General features: G+C 47.1%; 1 protein-coding gene and 1 long non-coding RNA gene across 4 annotated transcripts in view; one reads left to right on the top strand and one right to left on the bottom strand.

Annotated features, from left to right (window-relative positions):
* The window catches only part of LOC102062255 (uncharacterized), a 97,304-nt gene extending 83,849 nt beyond the window's left edge, over positions 1–13,455 (bottom strand). The window contains exon 1 of one of the 3 annotated variants that reach the window (XR_012579877.1): positions 13,319–13,455. This is a non-coding gene — a long non-coding RNA (uncharacterized LOC102062255). The other 2 variants (XR_012579878.1, XR_012579879.1) reach the window with 2 other exon arrangements.
* On the top strand, positions 13,169–18,416 carry LOC141728729 (uncharacterized). The gene is made up of 2 exons (XM_074538684.1): positions 13,169–13,619; positions 13,829–18,416. The coding sequence occupies exons 1-2, from the start codon at positions 13,169–13,171 to the stop codon at positions 14,509–14,511; spliced, it is 1,134 nt and encodes a 377-aa protein (XP_074394785.1). The 3' UTR covers positions 14,512–18,416.
* The last annotated feature ends 795 nt before the right edge of the window (positions 18,417–19,211 follow it).

The following is a 19,211-nucleotide window of genomic DNA, read 5'->3' as shown; positions in this document are numbered from 1 at the left end:
GGAGGGACACTGTGTCCCCATGCTGGTTTAACTGTTCTGGCTGCAGGCAAAGCAAGGTGCAACGCCAGCTCTGAGCTGAGCCAAGAATGCAGGGCAGGCACAGTTTGGGAGAATGGAAAATTCAGTACTGAATGCAGACTAGAGGCTTTGTTTGCTTACCTGACTGAAGAGGTACTAAGTGATATAGTTCCTGGTCATAAAAGCATTAGAGCAATAAATAGGCAAAGAGGCATAAGGCAAACCCTGCAATTACCACTAAAAAGTGAGCTCTTCAAAATGTTAGGCTGGCAATTTGAAGACTTTTAAGGTCCTGAATGCTCTGAAAATTGGAGTCTTTCTTCTAATTCCAATAATGGAAGCCAAAAAAACCCTGTCCTTAAGATGGAGTTTGATTACTTTAAAATTCAAATTATATAGCAATTATACAACATCAGGCTTCCTATATCAAGTGACAAGACTTAGAATCCTAGGAAACCATTTCCAGTTCAATATTCTTACTAGCAGTTAGCATTAATTCTCAGGAATATCACAAACACCATCAGCAATAACTGTCTTAGACAGGAAACCAAGGTAAGGAAAGAGAATTATCCAATACTGAGGAAATAATGAACGAAACTGACCCAATCAAAAGTTCTGCTATTTAAAACAACCCCTTTAGCAATAAAAAAAAATGAACAGGAACTGCAAGATCATCCTTCGGAAAGCAAATAAAAACAGACATTGTAATTCTCTGACTGTAAAAAAAAAGTTTTCCTCTTCTTAAGAATTCTTTCTCTTAAGAGAAACCAGAAGAACATACATAACAACACACAGGGAAAGGGAACTGGTCACTAGCTATTAATGGAATATATTATTGAGAACAGAAATACATGGACAATGCTTCTCCATGTTTTTTTCAAGTCCAAATGATCAGTAATAACATCTGCCACAATAGTTCAGTTGTTATTTCATCAGTACAAACACACACCACTGCTACTGAGCACTTCCAGCAGCTGAACTCCCCCAAACACATCAAAAGCAACACTTTTAACACCTTAAATAAGTTGTAAGATTCACACATGCACTAGGGCAACATAACCTCACTGAAGATCTAATTTAGACTAAGGAAAAGTAATAAGGACTGCTAATTTTACGGGCAAGCAGCCTAAAACATTCATTTGGAAGCTAGAAGTCCCTGGAGGAATTCCTACATTAGTAATAAGTCAAACCTGAATGCCCCAAAACATGATAATTAAAGGGCAGAACAAATACTTTAAGAGAAAATAACCATAGTTACAAATGCATGGTAATGAGTCATGTTAAAAGAAAAACAAAATATTTCCAGTATGTGAGCCAGATGACTGCTGGACCACATCAGTTTATGGTAAAACACAAGAACAGATTTTTAAACATTTTAAGATAAGCTCTTCAAAAGACAGCATTATCCTGGGCCAACACATTAATCTAGTAGCAACACAAAGACATATCTTTCCATGAAATCTAAATTTAAGATCCATGCATTATATCTACACTAACTTCTGCACCACAGCTCCAGGCATCTGACATCCCTGAAGTAAATTCCTCCATCAATTCCAAGTTCCTTTCAATAAAAGGCACCAAACCCTTCTGTGTTTACACAACCAGGTTGAACACCAGCACTCATTAGGAAGAGCAACAAGCAAATCAACAGGAAGCACAGCCAGTTGGAAGGATTATGGAAGCTCCCAGTAGAAATCCAACATGCAGGAAGATGAGACAGCAAAGTGGGAGCCTCAGAACTGCTGCCTTGTCTTGGAGCTGAGCATGAGATGACATCTTACCAGATGGACACACAGCTATCTTCCCCACCAAGAGGTAGGTAATATAATATAATAATTATATAATAGTATAATACAGAGTTTATAAAGTCAATTGATAGGCTCCTGAAGTTAGCAAAAATGCCTAATAATGTGTACTAGGAACATGAATTAGTAATAAGCAGATATAATATGGAGAAGTTCAATGAACTCTTCAAATTTGATTTTTGTGTACAGAGGAAACAGTTCTGTTTGACTTTTTATATTAAACTGTGGACAAGGCAGTGCTGGGTTAATGGCTGGACTCAATCTTAAAGGTCTTTTCCAATGTGAATGATTTTATGATCCTACTCTGCTGTCCCTATGTTAGCCACTTGTCTCTTCTTCACAGACTGACTTTTAAATCTTACCCAGTTGGGGTTTCTGTTTCTACACTCACAGACATCAGAGATTCTCACAGAGAATCCCCTCCCCATCTCCTCTGCAGTGCTGGTGACAGTGACACACACACCCCAAATTCCCCAGGAGCAAAGGTGGCTGTGGATGGAATTCTGGATATCCCCTCTCCCTGCAGGGCTGGACAATCCCAGCCCCCGCTGCCCAGGTCCAAATCTTATTTACAACACTCACAGGAGATGAGGGACTTAGCAGCAGCACTGCAAATACAAACAGCTTAAATTCTGAGCTACCAGTGAAGCTGGTTAACATAATGTAATACTTAAATATGCTCTTATAAACCACAGGAGGGATTCAGCAGTAGATGGTACTATTAATATCAATATTACTTAACAAAACCCTTGAGAGACACAGAATGTAGAAGTAGAGGGGTCAGCTGAGTAAGATTAGCTGAAAAAACATGTATTTATAATCTTCATCCATTTTAAACTAAATGCTAGCAGGGAAATTCATTCTGTAGTCAGTTATGCAAGAAAGGCTGCTAGAAAATCGTTCTTAAAATCAAGTATGCTGAAAACCTTCATCCATCTAACATACACAGTGGAGATACCAGGAAAACATAATTTACAACCACAGGATGGGAAATCACCTACTTACAGGCCCTGGTCTAGAGGAAAAAACTGGAAGGATTATTTCATAGGAAGAAATTCTTCCCTGTGAGGGTGGTGAGGCCCTGGCACAGGCTGCCCAGAGATGCTGTGGTGGCTCCTGGGTCCCTGGAAGTGTCCAAGATCGGACTGGATGGAGCTTGGAGCAACCTGGGACAGTGGAAAGTGTCCCTGCCCATGGCAGGGGATGGCACTGGGTGATCTCTAAAGTCCCTTCCAACCAAAACCATTTTATGACTCCACAATCCCATTCCTACTCCAAAAACCTCTAAATTATGAACCACACACTGCTGCAATCCATGGGAACATTGCTTTAAGCAGTGCTGAGAGCCCAGGATGGACTCTGCCCGTCCCTGTGCTTTGGATCCCTGGTGGCAGCGATGGGCAGAAGGGAACAAAACACTCATCAGGATGGAAAGCTGGCCCAGAGAAGCTGTGGATGTCCCTGGATCCCTGGAAGTGTCCAAGGCCAGGCTGGATGGGGCTTGGAGCAACCTGGGACAGTGGAAGGTGTCCCTGCCCATGGCAAGGGGGGTGGCACTGGGTGATCTCTAAAGTCCCTTACAACCAAAACCATTTTATGACTCCACAATCCCATTCCTACTCCAAAAACCTCTAAATTATGAACCACACACTGCTGCAATCCATGGGAACATTGCTTTAAGCAGTGCTGAGAGCCCAGGATGGACTCTGCCTGTCCCTGTGCTTTGGATACCTGGTGGCAGCAATGGGCAGAAGAGAACAAAACACTCATCAGGATGGAAAGCTGACCTCAGGACAGAGAACCTCTCTACTGCTGTCCTTCCCTGCTGGAATTTCTGCTCTTGCAGATTCTTTCTTTGCATATCCAGAATCAACAAACCACAGAGATAACCCAGCTCTCAGGAATGAGGCAAAGTCTCCTTCTGCTGCAGGAAACGCAGAAAAACAACTGAAAAAAACAGACAAATCATGAATGCCACTTGCAGGGAAAGGACAGACTTAGTCACCTCATTTTTGCTTCCTGCAAGGCAGCAGCAGCCTGAAAACAAGTCCTAGGATGGACACTGACTGCAGGCACAACCATGAAGGAACATTTCAAGGGAAAGGCGTGAACTGGGAAAGAATCACTGCAATCTCCTTCAAAAACATGATGCATAATTTGTCCACGTTACCAGAAAGAACAATGAACAGCTGAACAACATTGTTTAAGATCTTTACAAAGATTTAAGTATCAAATATGAAAACTAAATAAGCCAAGCAGAGTTTGCCCAGGAGAAATGTTGCAGGCCAGGAGAGGTGTCACTTTATACGTAACATTAGAGCTATACAATAATTAATGTTGACACAGCTACCAAAGAGACTGCATCTGAAAGTCTCAGAGCTGACTTAGATTTTTCATCTAGCCAGGGAGGTTTTTCTGAAGTAGCAGAATTAGGAAAAAAAACAAATTACAATCGTTGTCTAGCAGGAATTGTACGCACATCACAACCTGTGCTCCAAAGCAGACTTTACTTTGGGTAAATACAATTTTTTCATGGAAACTGATCTCACAAGAAACTGCCAGAAGACCCATTAGCACTTTATCAGTCCATAGCATCTGGAACAGAATTAAACCTCTTCATGATATAGGAGTACTTTGTAATTGCACAAGAGAACATCAACAAAACTGATAAATACAACCAGATATATCCTACAGAGACCTTGACCAGGAGAACATGAGACATGACAAATTATGTTTATAGTATTTACCTGATCCAGGCAACCAGGAGAATAATCTTCCATAAACCTTCTCAGAGTAACTTTACCCACAGGAACACAAAATTTGCTTCACAGGAAAAGGCTACAAGGGCTTGTTTTTGAAACCAGTGGTCTTTAAACGACAGGGGATTGCACTATATCCTGGAAAGGGGGAAGGGCACAAAAAAGCTGAAAAATGGAGCAATGAGAGCTCCAATTTGGAGCCTGAAATCTGCTGCAGGAATCACACTGCACATCTGCTTGCAGCAGCAAGGGCTGGATCCTGCCATCCAGGCTGCACAATGAGGATCTATTTTCCATGCTTCTGTAATTGAAAGAGTGCTCTGACAGATGCTGCTCTCCCATCACAATGCTGCAGGCCTGGGTTAACCTATCAAACGTCCCTACCAGCATTTTTCCCCCACTGTATTACACAATTTTGGGCTCCAGCACAAATTATTGCTGCTTATAGATGTGACTCATTTGCTGCTGAAGTAATGCTGCTTTTGAGGAATTCAGTTTTATTCAATAAATAAATAGCATTTCAGCTCACAATTCCTGGTTGCCTCTCCACAGTCACCATCTCTGCCTTTTTTGTCTCCAACATTCAGCAAGGACTTGCCTGGGAATGGCAGCACTTCCATTATCAGGGACTGGGAGAACAGAGGTTCCCACTCAAATCCCACTGAAATATTACAGCTGAGCTCTGCCCTTCTTAACTCCTTTTCACATCAACATCAGCAACACATGAAACCTGCAGTTTCTTGAAAACCAATAAGAAGGCCTTCTCCTAAGTCACCAAAACACAAAAGAAAATTTCACCCCCTCAAAAAAAAAAACAATAATAATGATCTTATTATTATTATATATATATAATACATATTATATTTTATATAATAAATAAAATTTCACTCCCTCCAAAAAAACCCTGATAATAATTATCTTGTTATTACTAATAAAAATAAGCCAAATAAAACAAACCACAAAGAAAACCCCCAAGAACAAAAAAAAAAAACACCAACAGACAAGTAACAACAACAAAAAAACCCCAAAAAAACAACAAAACAAAACCAAAACCAAGAAAACCCACAGCATATAAGCTGTGCTATAGTATAGGCTGATCAGAACAGCAGATACAGGCAGTGTTAGTGAAATTTTGTACATTTAATTGCTCCAATCTTATTGTTTCATACTGTGTCAACACCAAACAAATTTAAAGCAAATTTTAATGCATTTACATTCAAAATACTGATTTTTAGATCGATATTGGTTTAAAACCGTCTGGATTACCAAAGGCAGACAGGGCTAACAATCCAAACATTAAAGCTGTTTTATGGGAAAGGTGCACAATCCCCTGCCAGGACAATAACCTTTGGAGAAGCAGCTGATCCCATAATGCTGGATCCAGTGTTTGGCTTTCAGTTTATCCCAACAACCACCCTGAACAGATGCCCATGGATGGAGATGAGGAGGGAGGAGCAGGAATGAGATGCCCTGCCTGAAACAGGGGCTCCAGGAGGAAGAGCAGGAATGAGATGCTCTGTCTGGAACAAGGGCTCCAGAAGGAAGAGAAGGAATGAGATGCTCTGCCTGCAACAGGGGCTCCAGGAGGAAGAGCGGGAATGAGATGCTCTGTCTGGAACAGTCTCCTGGAGGAAGAGCAGGAATGAGATGCTCCGGCTGGAACAGGGGCTCCAGGAGGAAGGCGGGCTCTTGGAGCCGGAGCTGCCGAGGAAGCGCCAGGGACTCCATGCAGGGAGCCCACACAGCAATCCCTGGTCTCCTCCGGCAGAGGGCAACGCTGGAAAAATCGCCTGGGAAGGAGCGGAGTGTTCATTCCATGGAAGCGAGGCACCGCCGGCATCTGCCTCGGAGCGCCCGCACCCCGCGCGGCTCCTGCTCCCCTCGAAAATAAACCTGCGCTGCTTTCCACATTCGGGATCCCGCTCTCTGCCAATGGGATAAATGTAATCCCGACCCCTCCAGGGTCCTGGAGCAACGCCACGAAGCCAGAGAAATTAGCATGTAAGGATCGCCCAAGAGCTACGGATGATCCATCAATAGCCAGCCAAACACTGAAGTTATGCTAAAATTTAAAAAAAAATAAAAAAAGGGATGGGGAACGACGCTGCAGAATGATACAGCAACTACACCCTGCTCGGGAGCATTAAGAGCGCTTTCAGTTTACAAAACACAGGCAGATAATGGCCAGAAATGTCCTTTTCCTCCTCCTGCTGGAAGTAAACACGGTGGCTGCAGGCTCCGCGTCCCTCCCGGGAGAGCTGACAGCCGCTCGCATGAGCTGCTGCGGAGCAAGACATCTCCCAAGTTCCAATAATGCAAACACAAGGATCCTCCTGCTCCAGACACGTCTCACCAGCACCTGATCACCGAAACCACCCTCCTGTGCTGATGTAAATAATCATCGGCATAAAACCCGGGGAAATGCTTGTTTTCCTTCTGAACCTCGGTTTGATTTTGCCTTGTTTCCTCAAGGCAAAATTCCATTTATTCAAGGCCAGTACCTGCCTTCATTTTACAACTCTATTTTTGCAGAAGCTCCTGAAGTTGTGTTAAAATTCAGCAACCTGAGCATAATGCAGGTGTTATTCAAAACAGCACATTTTAGGGGAATTCCACACACAATGCTATTAAACGAGCTCAAAAATCATCTTGCTTTTCTGAAAATCTGAAATCTACCAAAAAATATACCAAATGACAACAAAGATAAAAAAAGAATTAGTTCAATTCAAAGTATTATTTTCCAGAGAGATCCAAACATGCTCCACCTGTAGCAGGAGAAGTTCTGGGAATGATGTTCATTATAATGATAATAATCATGTAATAATGTTATTATATATATGAATATAATATATCATATTTATATTGTTATTTTGCTAATAATCATTACAAAAACAGGGATTACTTCAGCTCCACACTGAAACTGGTACATCTTGGTGTAGGTCACAGGTAAACTGGGGCAGAAATAGCTGAATTTTGTAACACCAGAAAATTATGTTTATCAGGTTTCCCTCTCCCCATCTTGTTCACCTCACCTTCCCCCCCCCCCCGAGAACTAATTGCTGTTTCTGACAATTGGCAAGATGACACAAATGAAAAATAAAATAAAATAAATAATAATATCATGTCACTGTTACTGGCAAACTGACTTCACAAGTTTTTTGTTTAGATGAGACTTCTGTTCAGCCCTCTGCACATGTAAGCACACCACGGGCTTGGCTGCAAGAGAGCAAGGATTTGAAATATAGGACAGAAAAACCAGGATGACTGCTTCAGAATTTACCAACTCTGCTGATTTTCTATACAATTGCACAATTTACGTTCCCTAATAGGACCTGTTCCTTACACAAGACACATTCAGAGGAGTGTTTGTAAAATCAGGGCTTACAAGCGGTGTTATAAATGCCCCCTCAATCATTTTTTTTCTCAATTTCCTTTGCTTATATTCTAGTAAGAAATTTCTATCAGAGAAAGAATTGGGAAAAAAAAAGCCACTCATCATGGGCTCACTAATGCTTCATAATTATGAAAAACTAATTCTCAGGTAACAGTACACTGAAATTCAGCCCACTGAGAGACAGAGTAGGACCATCTCTCTTCATCCAAAATACTTCCCACAGGACATAAACCACTGTCAAAAGAAAACTTCAGTGTCCATATGGACCAAAATTATTTAAAACAGGAATATTATTCCAATTATCGCCTTTGTTTGTCCTGCCAATTAAATCAGTTTTATGTAAGAAACTTGGATTTTCAGCTTGACTGCTTTATTACCATCATGAATATTTCTGCCTCACAGACGTCACCATTTCAGGCATTTCCAAACTTACGTTTGGGAACAAGCACAACAACATGGGGACATTTAAATTCCTTCCAGAGCTCCAAGAAGTTCATGAAAATTCCTAAACCAGGACCCAGTGCAAGTGTTAAATTCCCAGATCAGGAATCTAAGGAAGGATGAAATCTCTTGACCTTGGTAAGGGTAAAAATCAGCACAAACAACTCCCATTTCCAGCCTCGCTGTTAGACAACAACACTATGTCTGCTGGCTGAGGTGCAGCATCCTGAGGGACTGGGAAAGGACAGGGGATTTTTCACTGCATTCGAAATGAAATCCAAAGCCGAAAGAAAAATATTGTTTGTGCTGAAATTCATGACAAAGAGTTGCAACCCCATTAATTCCATCTCCAGCCATTTAGAAACCCACGAGTCGGGATCCAAAATTATCATCAAACTGACTTGAAAGAACTGCTGGGGAGAGGCTGCTTGTTTTTTTTTTTTAACTTTGAATTTCAGCATTCCTGTTTGCAAGTGCTCTAACCCTTTATGTGACAATATTTTCAAGCTCTTATTCTGGAGCTACTAATAATTCCAGGAGCAAGATGTTTATGGAAAAACACCGTGCAAATATGGCATGAGCTACAGCCAGTCATGCTATACACGAGGTCAAAAAACCATGATTCTGTGTTTTTATTTATAAACACAAAAGAAATATAGTAAACACGTGATTACAGCAATTAAAATCTAACTTGGATTAAAGAAATCCTCTTAATTTCAACAATAAACAGACTCATACAGCATGAACAATCGCATTTTCAAAGTAAGTTCACAATTTCCCTTTTTATTAAAACTGACAAAAGGTTTTACTATTCCTACCGCAAAACCAATACAAACACTAATTTAAATATTTCCTTTTCAGTTGCATTTTGAATACTTACGAAGACTAAAACATCGACCTTTTTCCCACCGAAACTGACAAGGCATAAGACCCTAATATGACACTTTCTGTGTATCTTAGAGAAAAATGGAGATTGTTCCTATAAAAACTGACAATATACCTATTTTTCATAGCCCTTTTTTTTTGTATACGTTGTATTTGTCACCAAAACAGCTCAGTGGAACACAGTGTGCAGCACACATTGTGCCTTGTCATGAGCTGACAGCGAATCAAGAGAAGGTGAACCAAATTACAAAACCAAAGTATTTTTCTTTCCCCCCCTTCTCTCCACCTGACAAGATAAATGATCTTACTTATATTAAAGAGAAATGGGATAGGGGATCCAAAGGGCTCGTTTTACGTTAACTGCATCTCACCAACAAAAATAGAGAAAGCAATTTCCTGCTGCATCAATTCCATGCCAGCACTGCCACGTACACTCCGAATTCTGAGGCATATCCAGGTATCCTCACATCTCCAGCACGTCACCTGCTCCCCATAATTTCCTCTGTTAAGGCAGGGCTCCTTCCCTGCCCCCAAAAATACAAAGATAACACGGATATGGCAGCACAAACCACCCAGGCTGAATAAACATCTTTCTGTAGGTAACTCCGTGTCGAATTACTTCTGTAACCAACACAAAGCACCAGCTCTCTCTCCCTCAGGACATGTCACCAAATTCTTTCACCACTACAGCGCCCCTCACTCCTTTCTGTAATTTGTTGTTTTCAGGCCAGATTTCCTTCTTCACCCACAATGGTCAATATCTGGAAGTTCTCATCATTTCAGATTGCAAAAATTGTACTGAAAAAGTCAAGATGGTAGAGAAGCTGAAGAATGTGAAATACCACAAACTATTCCTGATCCTTTTACCGGACTAGAGCAGCATAAAACTGCAAACCTCATCTTTCTATCCTCCTTCTCATGTTCTGTATTTATAGGGTATTAAAAACCTCCTCCTCCTAAGCAAGGACTTGTTTCTAGTGCAACACCAAAGCAGTTTTAAATATCTGTGTATAGTCCTCACCATTATAAAACCCTCTCTTCCTCTTCTCAACCCAGCCTCGTTGATCTGCTGTTATTTAACTCTTGAAGGCTACTTGAGACTCACCACGTTACTAAAGGTTATGTAACTCTTAAAAATACTCTGATTTTTAACATTTTTGAGCTGTACAATAGAAACATACACAACAAAACACACAGTTGAGGGTCTTTTTTCCACCCCTCCTCCACTTATTCTAAACCAAAACATCTCAGGGATCTAGAATAGTGAACTTCCATTTTTTTTTTCCAGCTTGTCGGCCACAAAATCTTTAGCAGTGCAGAAAACAGTATAATGAGCATAAGCCTACAGAAAACACAATGTCCTTTCCTCTGTGGCTTCCCACTGACCCTGAGTTGTCCAATGCCTGCAGAGCCGAAAGCTGCTGATCTAGAACCGAGTATCCCCTTACTGTTTGCTCTGCCACCCGAGAAGTTGCATTAAAATGGCATCACGTTCCTTAACTCCAAACTGACTCGCCTTTCCTCCACATAACCTACTAACACCCCGTGCTCCAGAGCCTTTCACTAAACCCCATTCCCAGGAACAACCACCCAAAACCAAAACACCATCGCTTAAGACGCCTCTTTTTGCCACGGATTTGGACGTGGAGCGAGTCCTTCAGACAGAACACTGCCCAACCCACCTATAAATAGGCTCAAAGCTCCAGGCTCAGGAGACTGAGAGCTCCACATGATCCTTGCAGCGTTCCCCGGCTTCACCTACATAAGAGCCGTGCCGTGACACTGCCGGGCTGGGCAGACACCGAGCTGCAGCTGTGGCTTACGCAGGAGAGCACGGAGGGAGGGGAAAGAAATAAAAAAAATAAAAAAAAAAAACTAGAAAAAAAAAATCACTGGGCATAAACAGCTCTCCTCGGGAGAGAAACACCTCCCTCTCCGGAGGCCAGAGCCAGCCACGGACAGGCTGTCACGGCTCGGCCATGACAGGAACAGCAGCCAGGGACAGGCCCTTCGGAGAAGGTTTAATGGGGCCAGGGCCGAATGGACGCTCATGGCGAGCAAGGGCCTGGGGGCAATGGCAGGAGGGTGCTGGCCACATTCCCTGGCATGGGGGGATTCAGCCTCCATGGGCAGGTAGCCAGAGTCAGGCCCAGTCAGACTCCTCTGGGCTGGGGGGCTTCAGGCTCTGCCAAGCTGGCAGCCAGTTCTGCTCTCCATCAGACCCCATAGACAGCATAGCTGCAGACCCCCCTGTTCCCCATCAGACCCCACAGACAGGACAGTGCCAGACCCCCCTGTTCCCCATCAGACCCTATAGACAGGACAGTTACAGACCCCCCTCTTCCCCATCAGATCCCACAGACAGGACAGCTCCAGAGCCCCCTGTTCCAAATCACTCTCCCATGGACAGGAGGGCTCCAGGGTGGCCTATCAGATCCCATAGCAAGACGTCTCCACGTCCCCATCAGACACCCCCACTCCCCCAGACAGGGGAACTCCAGATCCCTGTGGTCCCCATCAGACCCCCAAGGACAGGAGATCTCCAGACCCCACGGTCCTGATTAGACCCCCAAGGCCAGGAGATCTCCAGACCCCACGGTCCCCTCAGACCCCGCGGTCCCCTCAGACCCCACGGCCCCGGGGGCCACGTGACCGGCCCGAAGCACCGGCACGTGGCCCCGACCGTAACAAACAGGCGGGTGGGCGAAGGGGGGCGATGGAGGGGGGGCCGAGCTGCGCTGCGATTGGTCGGAAAGACGCGGAGCGCGCCGGGGGGGGCGTGTCCCCGCCGCGCCACCCCGGCGATTGGCCGGCGGGGGGGCGCGGTGGGCGTGGCCGCCACCTCCCCCCCTGCGCGCCCCCCCCTCCCGCCCCGCCGCCTTGGTGCAGTGCTGAGGAGGCGCCAGGCGGGGGCCGCGCGCGCTTTTCCCGCCCTCGGCGGGGCCGCGGGACCCCCCTGAGGGCGCCGCTCCCTCACACCCGCCATGGCGGCACCGCCGTCACCCCCGCACCGCTCGCGGCTCCCGGAGCTGCGCCACTCGGCAACCCGCGGCTGCCAGATCTTGTCCCCGCACCCCACTTCACTCTCAGCCCCGGCAGCGCCGCCCGCCGCGAGTCCGCGGAGTGCGGGACTGCTCCGGCGCTCCCCACACGACCAGCGCTTCGGCCCCTCTCCATGCACGCACCCACCTGTGGGGCGCCCTCGGCCTCCTCCATCATCGCCCCGCTTAAAGCGCTTAAATATCCCCGCGGCGGCACCGCCTGTGTCACGGACCGGGGCTGCGAACGCCAGTGCGGCCCTCCCCGCCTCCCCCCCCCCCCCGGCCCGCCCCGCTCCGCATCTTGTTTTCTCCATACGCACTTGGAAATGCGTATGGAGAAAAGCGGGATCGGGGGGGGGGCACCGCTGTTATGCCCGCTCTAATCGGGATACCCACGCAACACCGAGGAAAACAACGCGGCGCAGCCCCCTTCTTTCTCCCCCCCACCACTCCGCGCTGTCACTTGGCTGCTTCCCCCATGTCGCGACGCACACACCCCCCCCGCCATGTCGCGACAGCGCCCCGCGCACCTGCCGCGCCGCGTCCCCCCCCGACCCGCCGTGTCCTACCGGGGGTGCAGGGAAAGGGACGTTCGGTTCTCCCTCTCCGGGGGAAGCAGCGCGATGCCGGCGCTCCCCCAGGTGCGCGGGGGCTCCGCGGGTGCGGAGCGGGGGGAGCGGCGGGGAGGGGGAGGCAGGAGCCGGGATGGAACCGGGATGGAGCCGGGATGGAGCGAGCCTCCCTCCCCCCCAGTTCCCCGTCCGCCCCCCCCCGCCGCTTGTGTTTACCTCAAGTTTGAATTTTATCTGCGCAACATGAGCTGGAATGCGGACATGGAGGGCGGGAGGGCGCGCACACGCCCGGCGCTCCGCGGGGACACCGCGGACACCCCGCGCACTCATAGCCCGCAACCCCTCCGCGCACACACCGCGCCCGCGCCCCGCGCCCCCCGCCCCGGTCCCGCCGGTAACTTACCTCCGCCACCGGCTCGCCTCCTTCTCCTCCTCCTTCTCCTCCTCCCCGGGGGAAGGTGCCGCCCGCAGCCCCATCAGCGGGGCGGACACCGCGCTCCCGGCGCGCCGAGACAGGTGCAGCCGGGGCGGGCGGGTCGGGGGGCACCGCCACCTCCCCGACGCCTCCCCGGGCTCCCCCACTGCTTCCCTCCGTCCCTCCCCACGATGTTGTTTCGTTATATCATGTCCATCATGTGACACCCGGAGGCCTCTCTATGGAAACTTAAAGGGGACTTTCACGTCCGCCGCCGCCGGACCCGCCGGTACCCCCGTAGCCCCGCCGGTGCCCGCTTGCCCTCCCTCCGCTACCTCCCTTCCCTCCCCGGGGGGCTGCGCTCCCTGCTCCTACCGCCCTCTGCTTAAAGCAAGTTGCTGCGCTTGCTTCTTCTATTATTATTTATTACGGGTTGATTTGATGTTTGGATTTTGGTGGGTTTTTTTTTCTTTTCTTTTTCCCCTTCTCTTTTTGCAGAAAGGAATAACCGGGGAATAACCGGCCGGGCAGGCACCGTGCGGAAGGATGGACCCCGCTCCTGGAGGCTGCGAGATCCGGTGCTCGTCTGCGGCCGCGGCGGGTCTCCGGTGCTGGAAGAGGCAGAAAAACTACAACAAAAAAATTCCAAAACAACCAAAAGAAAAATAAAAATAATAGAAATAAGGCGGGAAAACTCCTTGTTTGTGTCGGACTGCGGAGGAGCAGATGTGAGCGGTTCTGCCCGTGCGGGGCCGATGCGGTGGTCGCTACCGCCGCGTTTAACTCCGCCAGTCGGTAGCGAAGCGATTTCACCGTCCCGACCCGTCGCACCGCCGGCTCCCGACAGCCGGCTCTGTGCCGAGCTGCTGGAAGGAGCCGCTCCTAGGGATGTGCGCTGGCCACTGCAACGCTCCCAGCAAGCAGGCAGCCCTCACGGAAAGGCAAAGGGAAGATGCCGACAATTCCCCGTGGTTCGGGCAGCCCCCGGTTCCCCGCGCATCCCGCTGCCCGGCCGCAGCCGCCGGGGGTGCGGGGCCGGCCGGCGGCAGCGCCGCGTTCCTCCGGCTGCTGTTCCGCCTGCGGTGCTGAAGTGGGTTTTATTCCCTGCTCTCTACCAGCCCCCTGGATTTGGGGTCAGGGAGCTGAAGCCCATCAGCTCCACGGTCCCACCGCCGGGCTGACAACGCGCAGGGGACTCTCGGGGTTTTCCCTCTGGAAGGCTCCTGTGGGAGGCCCCCAAATTCTGCTCCCAAACTGGTGGCATCATGTCAGTGTTGGTGATCAAGTGCAAGGCTTTAGGGGCTAGATTGAGAAGGGAGACATAGATTTGTTGTTAAAAACTGAATGAGGAAAAGCAATCCCGCATTCACTCCTTCTTTACCGCTTCCAGCAGCTCCTTAGCAGATGAAAAAAAAACATGATCCCCAGATGCAGTAAATTTTAAATTGGGGGTTTAATTTCTTCAGTGTCCCACCAGGTTTTTTTAAAGGGAGTCATATAAACGACTTTTTTTTAACTGCTAGGTTGGTGCTGATTGCTGTCAGCCACGGGAGGGGACCGGAGCCACCCGGCCACCCAGCACAGGCCCAATCCTGCAGTGACAGTGGAGCATCTCCATCAGCTCTCCCAATTGTGCCTTGGACTTGGAATACCTGTTCTCTGCCCCTCTCATTTCCAATGCCCATGCAGTGATCTGTATATCTAACAGATCAGTGTTTCAGATATCTCTAGTATTATTTTTTGGTTTTAATTTTTTTTTTGAGTTTTGTAAAAATTACTAATGATTTTAGCTAAAAAGAGTTAACGAAGTGAGGAGCAGTTAATCCTCCTATCCTTACTACTTTTCAGTCTTCCCTTCATCCACTCTCCACACTGTTTATGTTTATCTCTCCTTGCCATCCAATTTTGAGGGAATTTCCTCTCTGGGCTCCTTTCTGCCTTTTATCCAGGCTGTCCCACTGCTTGGGAGCCTAACTACAATTTGCCTTGCTTCCCATATCTCTGGGCCTCATTTCCCCACCTCACTAAACCTCTTTATATTCCATATTCCTTTCTTCCGATCATGCTTAAAGGAGGAAGAGGCTGGAGCTGGGATTTAAAGTAGTCTTTTAGGAGTACTGCCAGCCCTGATCTGTTTTACTCTGCTGCTGCTGCTGTGGCTGTTCTGCTGTGTCATGGGAAGAGTTTCCTCTCCACACCAACCCTTGGAAGCGGCACCTCAGGCAGAGCCGCTCGCTGCAAGCCCCGGCCGTGTTTTACAAAGCCCCAGGTAAGTTTGTCTGGTGCAGGATTGAGACTGGAAGGGGAAGGCACTGCTGCCTTCCTGGGCTCTGACCTGGAGAGCTGTGCACGATTTTGGGAGATTTGCAGGAGGCAGAGTGGCGGCAGCAGCAGTGACAGCGCATCATCGCTCAGCTTTATTTCATTTTCTCGAGCCAAGATGCTTTAGGTTACAGCCCAGCAGAAAAGAAAAATTAAGCATCTCTGTCAAAAGAGAGCTATTTCCCAAATTTGCTTTAAATTATTGCAAGATCTTGCACTAAAAAAGAACAGAGATTCTGTCTCCTCTTAAAAAATGTTGTTAGTTATAAAATCTTTACGATCTTGGCTCTCTCCCCCTCAGCCTGTCTCCTTCAAAAACTTGCTTTCAAAAATGTGAAGTTTAAAGATGACTCTTCTCTCTCTCTCTGTCCCCTCTCCCAAATTTATGTTCCTTGGAAAGGCCTGAAGAAGCCTGAGGCTGTGTATGAATAAACACCAGCATGCACATACACGTGTGTATCCATGCACACACACAGGATTTAAAGCATCCCATTGAAGTCCACATATAGGAAAATCCTTGATCATGTGATAGGCTTTAATATCTGCCTTAAAATTAATCCCTAACTGATGGACTCTGTGTGGTGGCAGATCACAGGAGGCTCAGTAGCTGTGGTTCCTGTGCAGGTTTTAAAAAACTGCCAGATAAAATCCCCTGTTTGCTGTTGTATTAATTTGTTTGCTCACAGCAGATACCTGGGAAATGCTCATCTAGTGAAACCAAGTAAGAAAACTTTATAGGGCTCTGATCTTGTTTTTCCACAGTTAAAAAGAAAGACCTTGTCATGAGGTCAGGACATGATGTTATTACACAAGGAAATGGCTGAAATTGGCTGCAAAGTTCTTCAGGTGCTCTGTTGGAGATAACACTCCTGAATTTTATTGGAGCGTGAGTTTTGAAGCTGGTCCTGCTTAATTCTCAAAGTTGTCTTTGCTTCTTTTTTATTCGTTTTTGTTGTTGACACTGAGTTTTCTTGTTTCACTTCTCTTTCCTATTCATTTCTCTCTTTAGTTCCCACGTGCTAGAAAGTGCAGTTTCATTTAGACTCTTGAGAGAAGAGTCTGATTCCAGAGAGCAATTTGCAGCAATATATTTTCCTTGCCACTCACACAAAAACATCACTACTCCAACAGATATAGGTATAAACAATGCTGACAGGCCCTCAAAACCAAAATCAGATTGTGAAATTGAGGCAAATAGCCCAAAGAACCCGAAATGTTCTGGTTTCTGAAATGCTGTCTGCTGTCAAAAATGGGGTAAAATAAAGCTTTGTTTACGTGTAGAGCAGAGTGTTTGTTGATCGAGTTTCTAAGGTGATGTAGCAGGAAATGCTGTTCTTGGGGAAAATGACATGAACAAAGCATGAAACAATAATTCAGCAGCTATTTGTCAACTGATAGCAGGAGAAAAAAAGCATATTTATAAAGCAGTGAGAGGTTTTCACTGAACTTTTTCTCTCATTTGCTGGCATATATGAAGGCAGCTTCTCACCTGCTCTGCTCCTGGATGTAACTACTTGCAAGAGCAGAGCTAAATCATTTATCAGAAGGAATGTTTCCATCAGATCCAAATATCTCCACTGGCTGCTGTTTCTACGTCATGTCACAGATGAGACTGATGCTCAAGCAAGGTTATAATGTACCTGCATTTTCTCCAGACTGGTGCCAAGCTTGCTGAGTCATTTTCCCTGTTCCCAATCTGCAGCCGGCTGCTCGCTCGCTATTCCCTGTTATTTGTGTGGGTCGTAAGCTCAGCAACAGATGAGAATAAATGCTAATATTTCTTTAGGCTGCCTCCCTAAGGAAATAAAGGTTCTGCTGCGCTGCTTTTCTATGCAGGTACATGTCCATCCCCCTCTCCCAAAAGCTTCTGAACCCGTTAATGAATTCCAGACGAATTTGGGAGGAAACAGATACTTCAAACTCAGTTATATTTCTGCGAGGTGCACACGGGCAGGAGGGAAAGGCTCAGATCAGGAATTGAAGCAGAACTCAGCCCGGACGCCTCCAGGCTGGCATCCACCTTCAAGCCACCCACCAACCCTGGCAGGCAATTAATCTCTGTGTGGTGACTCTGAGCCACAGCACTGCCCTAGCCTGCCTAGTACAGTTTTCTCTCCCTGGCAAAGGATATCAGGGAGAAGCAGAAGAGCTGGGCTAACTCAGAGAATGAGCTGCTTTCAAGGCAAAATAATAGAGGGATTTAAGGAGTATCACTATAAGCAACGGACAAGTTAATACCTGGGAATGGCTGTACATTGTTTGTGGGAATGATTTAGCTGTTGTGTCAGTCCCAAAACAAAGCATGGCAGAGGAGCAGGTCAGGCTGTTCCTAGAGCTAGCACAGCTGTCAGTGTGGTGCTGTGTTGCTCTTGGCACTAAAGCTAAAGGCCAAGAACCCCTACCTGCACCTCTCCCAGACGTGGATGCGTTTCCTCTGCAATGCCAGCATCAGGTGAAGAGCAGCCTCGACCACAGGCTTTAGGCTAGTGCATCTGACAGCCCCCTCTCCCATCTTCCTTTCTGGCACAGCCTGGCTGCAGCTGAGGCTCAGAATTGGTTTGTGTTTGAGAAGAGCCGAGCCTGAGGTGTCTCCTCATGGGTGGTGCTGGGTCTCTACCTTGGCTGGAGCCCTCCCAGCTGCCTAACAGAGATGGGAGCATTCCAGCCCTGCATCTCCACCTCAGGGAATGCTGGTCAGGTCAGGACTACAGCCAGGATCAGATCCATTCCCACCTGAGAGCAAAGGATTAATTTATGTGTCCTTTCTCCACCAGCTGATCTTGCTGGGAGCAGCCACAGGAGGGGGGACACCCTGACGCTGCACGTACCATACGCGCTCATCTCCATTGCAATTAGTTTGATGCAACAAACAGCTCCAGCATGACAAACTCCAGGCTAAAAAAAGCCAGGACTTCATCTGCATAAACTGGATGCACCAAGTATGTATTGTGTGTCACCTCCCTTATGTCCCACATTTGTTCCTGCAGCAAATGGCATATGCTCTAGCAATAGCACACGGTCCGAACGGACTCCTGGAAATACAGCAGGGATCTGATGCTGGTAGTCTTTGAAATTAAGACATTAGTTGTGATCCTGCTTATGGACCTCTTCTAGAAGGAAGGGTTTTGCATTTAAATTAAGATTCATTATCCTCTGATGAATAATCTATAGAATTGGAGCCAGCCTCCGCATCGATGACCAAGTTATTATTTTTGGTTTAGCTGTTAGGCACCAGCTGAGACCAGGGGCCTCGTTCTCCTGGCCACTGTGTAGTCACACCCAAGGAGACAACCTCTGCCTTGAAGAGCTTACAAAGCAGAACAACAAAAGAGTGAGCAATATAACACTCAGGCAGAGCAAACACGGTGACCTTTTGCAAATGTCAAGTTAATACCATGATCTGGAAGTGGAAGGGGCTTATCAGGGGGTGGGTGGGTCAATGAGGATGGGACACACTTCAGGGGGGGTGGGAATGAGATGAAGGAAAAGCCACAGCAGAAGCTGCGTGGTGTGAGATGCAGAGGAAGCGCATGCAGAGCATTCCGTGGTCAATTGGCAC

Source organism: Zonotrichia albicollis, chromosome 4, assembly GCF_047830755.1.
Source record: "Zonotrichia albicollis isolate bZonAlb1 chromosome 4, bZonAlb1.hap1, whole genome shotgun sequence".
Taxonomy (NCBI): domain Eukaryota; kingdom Metazoa; phylum Chordata; class Aves; order Passeriformes; family Passerellidae; genus Zonotrichia; species Zonotrichia albicollis.
Note: the sequence above shows the minus strand (reverse complement) of the source record. Positions and strands in the feature narration are given on the sequence as shown.

Excerpts from the sequence above, each read along its gene's own strand:
- LOC141728729 (XM_074538684.1), top strand. The coding sequence starts at position 13,169 with ATGCGGACATGGAGGGCGGGAGGGCGCGCACACGCCCGGCGCTCCGCG. Across the intron at positions 13,620-13,828 it reads CGCCGCCGCCGGACCCGCCG|AAAGGAATAACCGGGGAATA; the intron begins GTACCCCCGTAG and ends CTCTTTTTGCAG.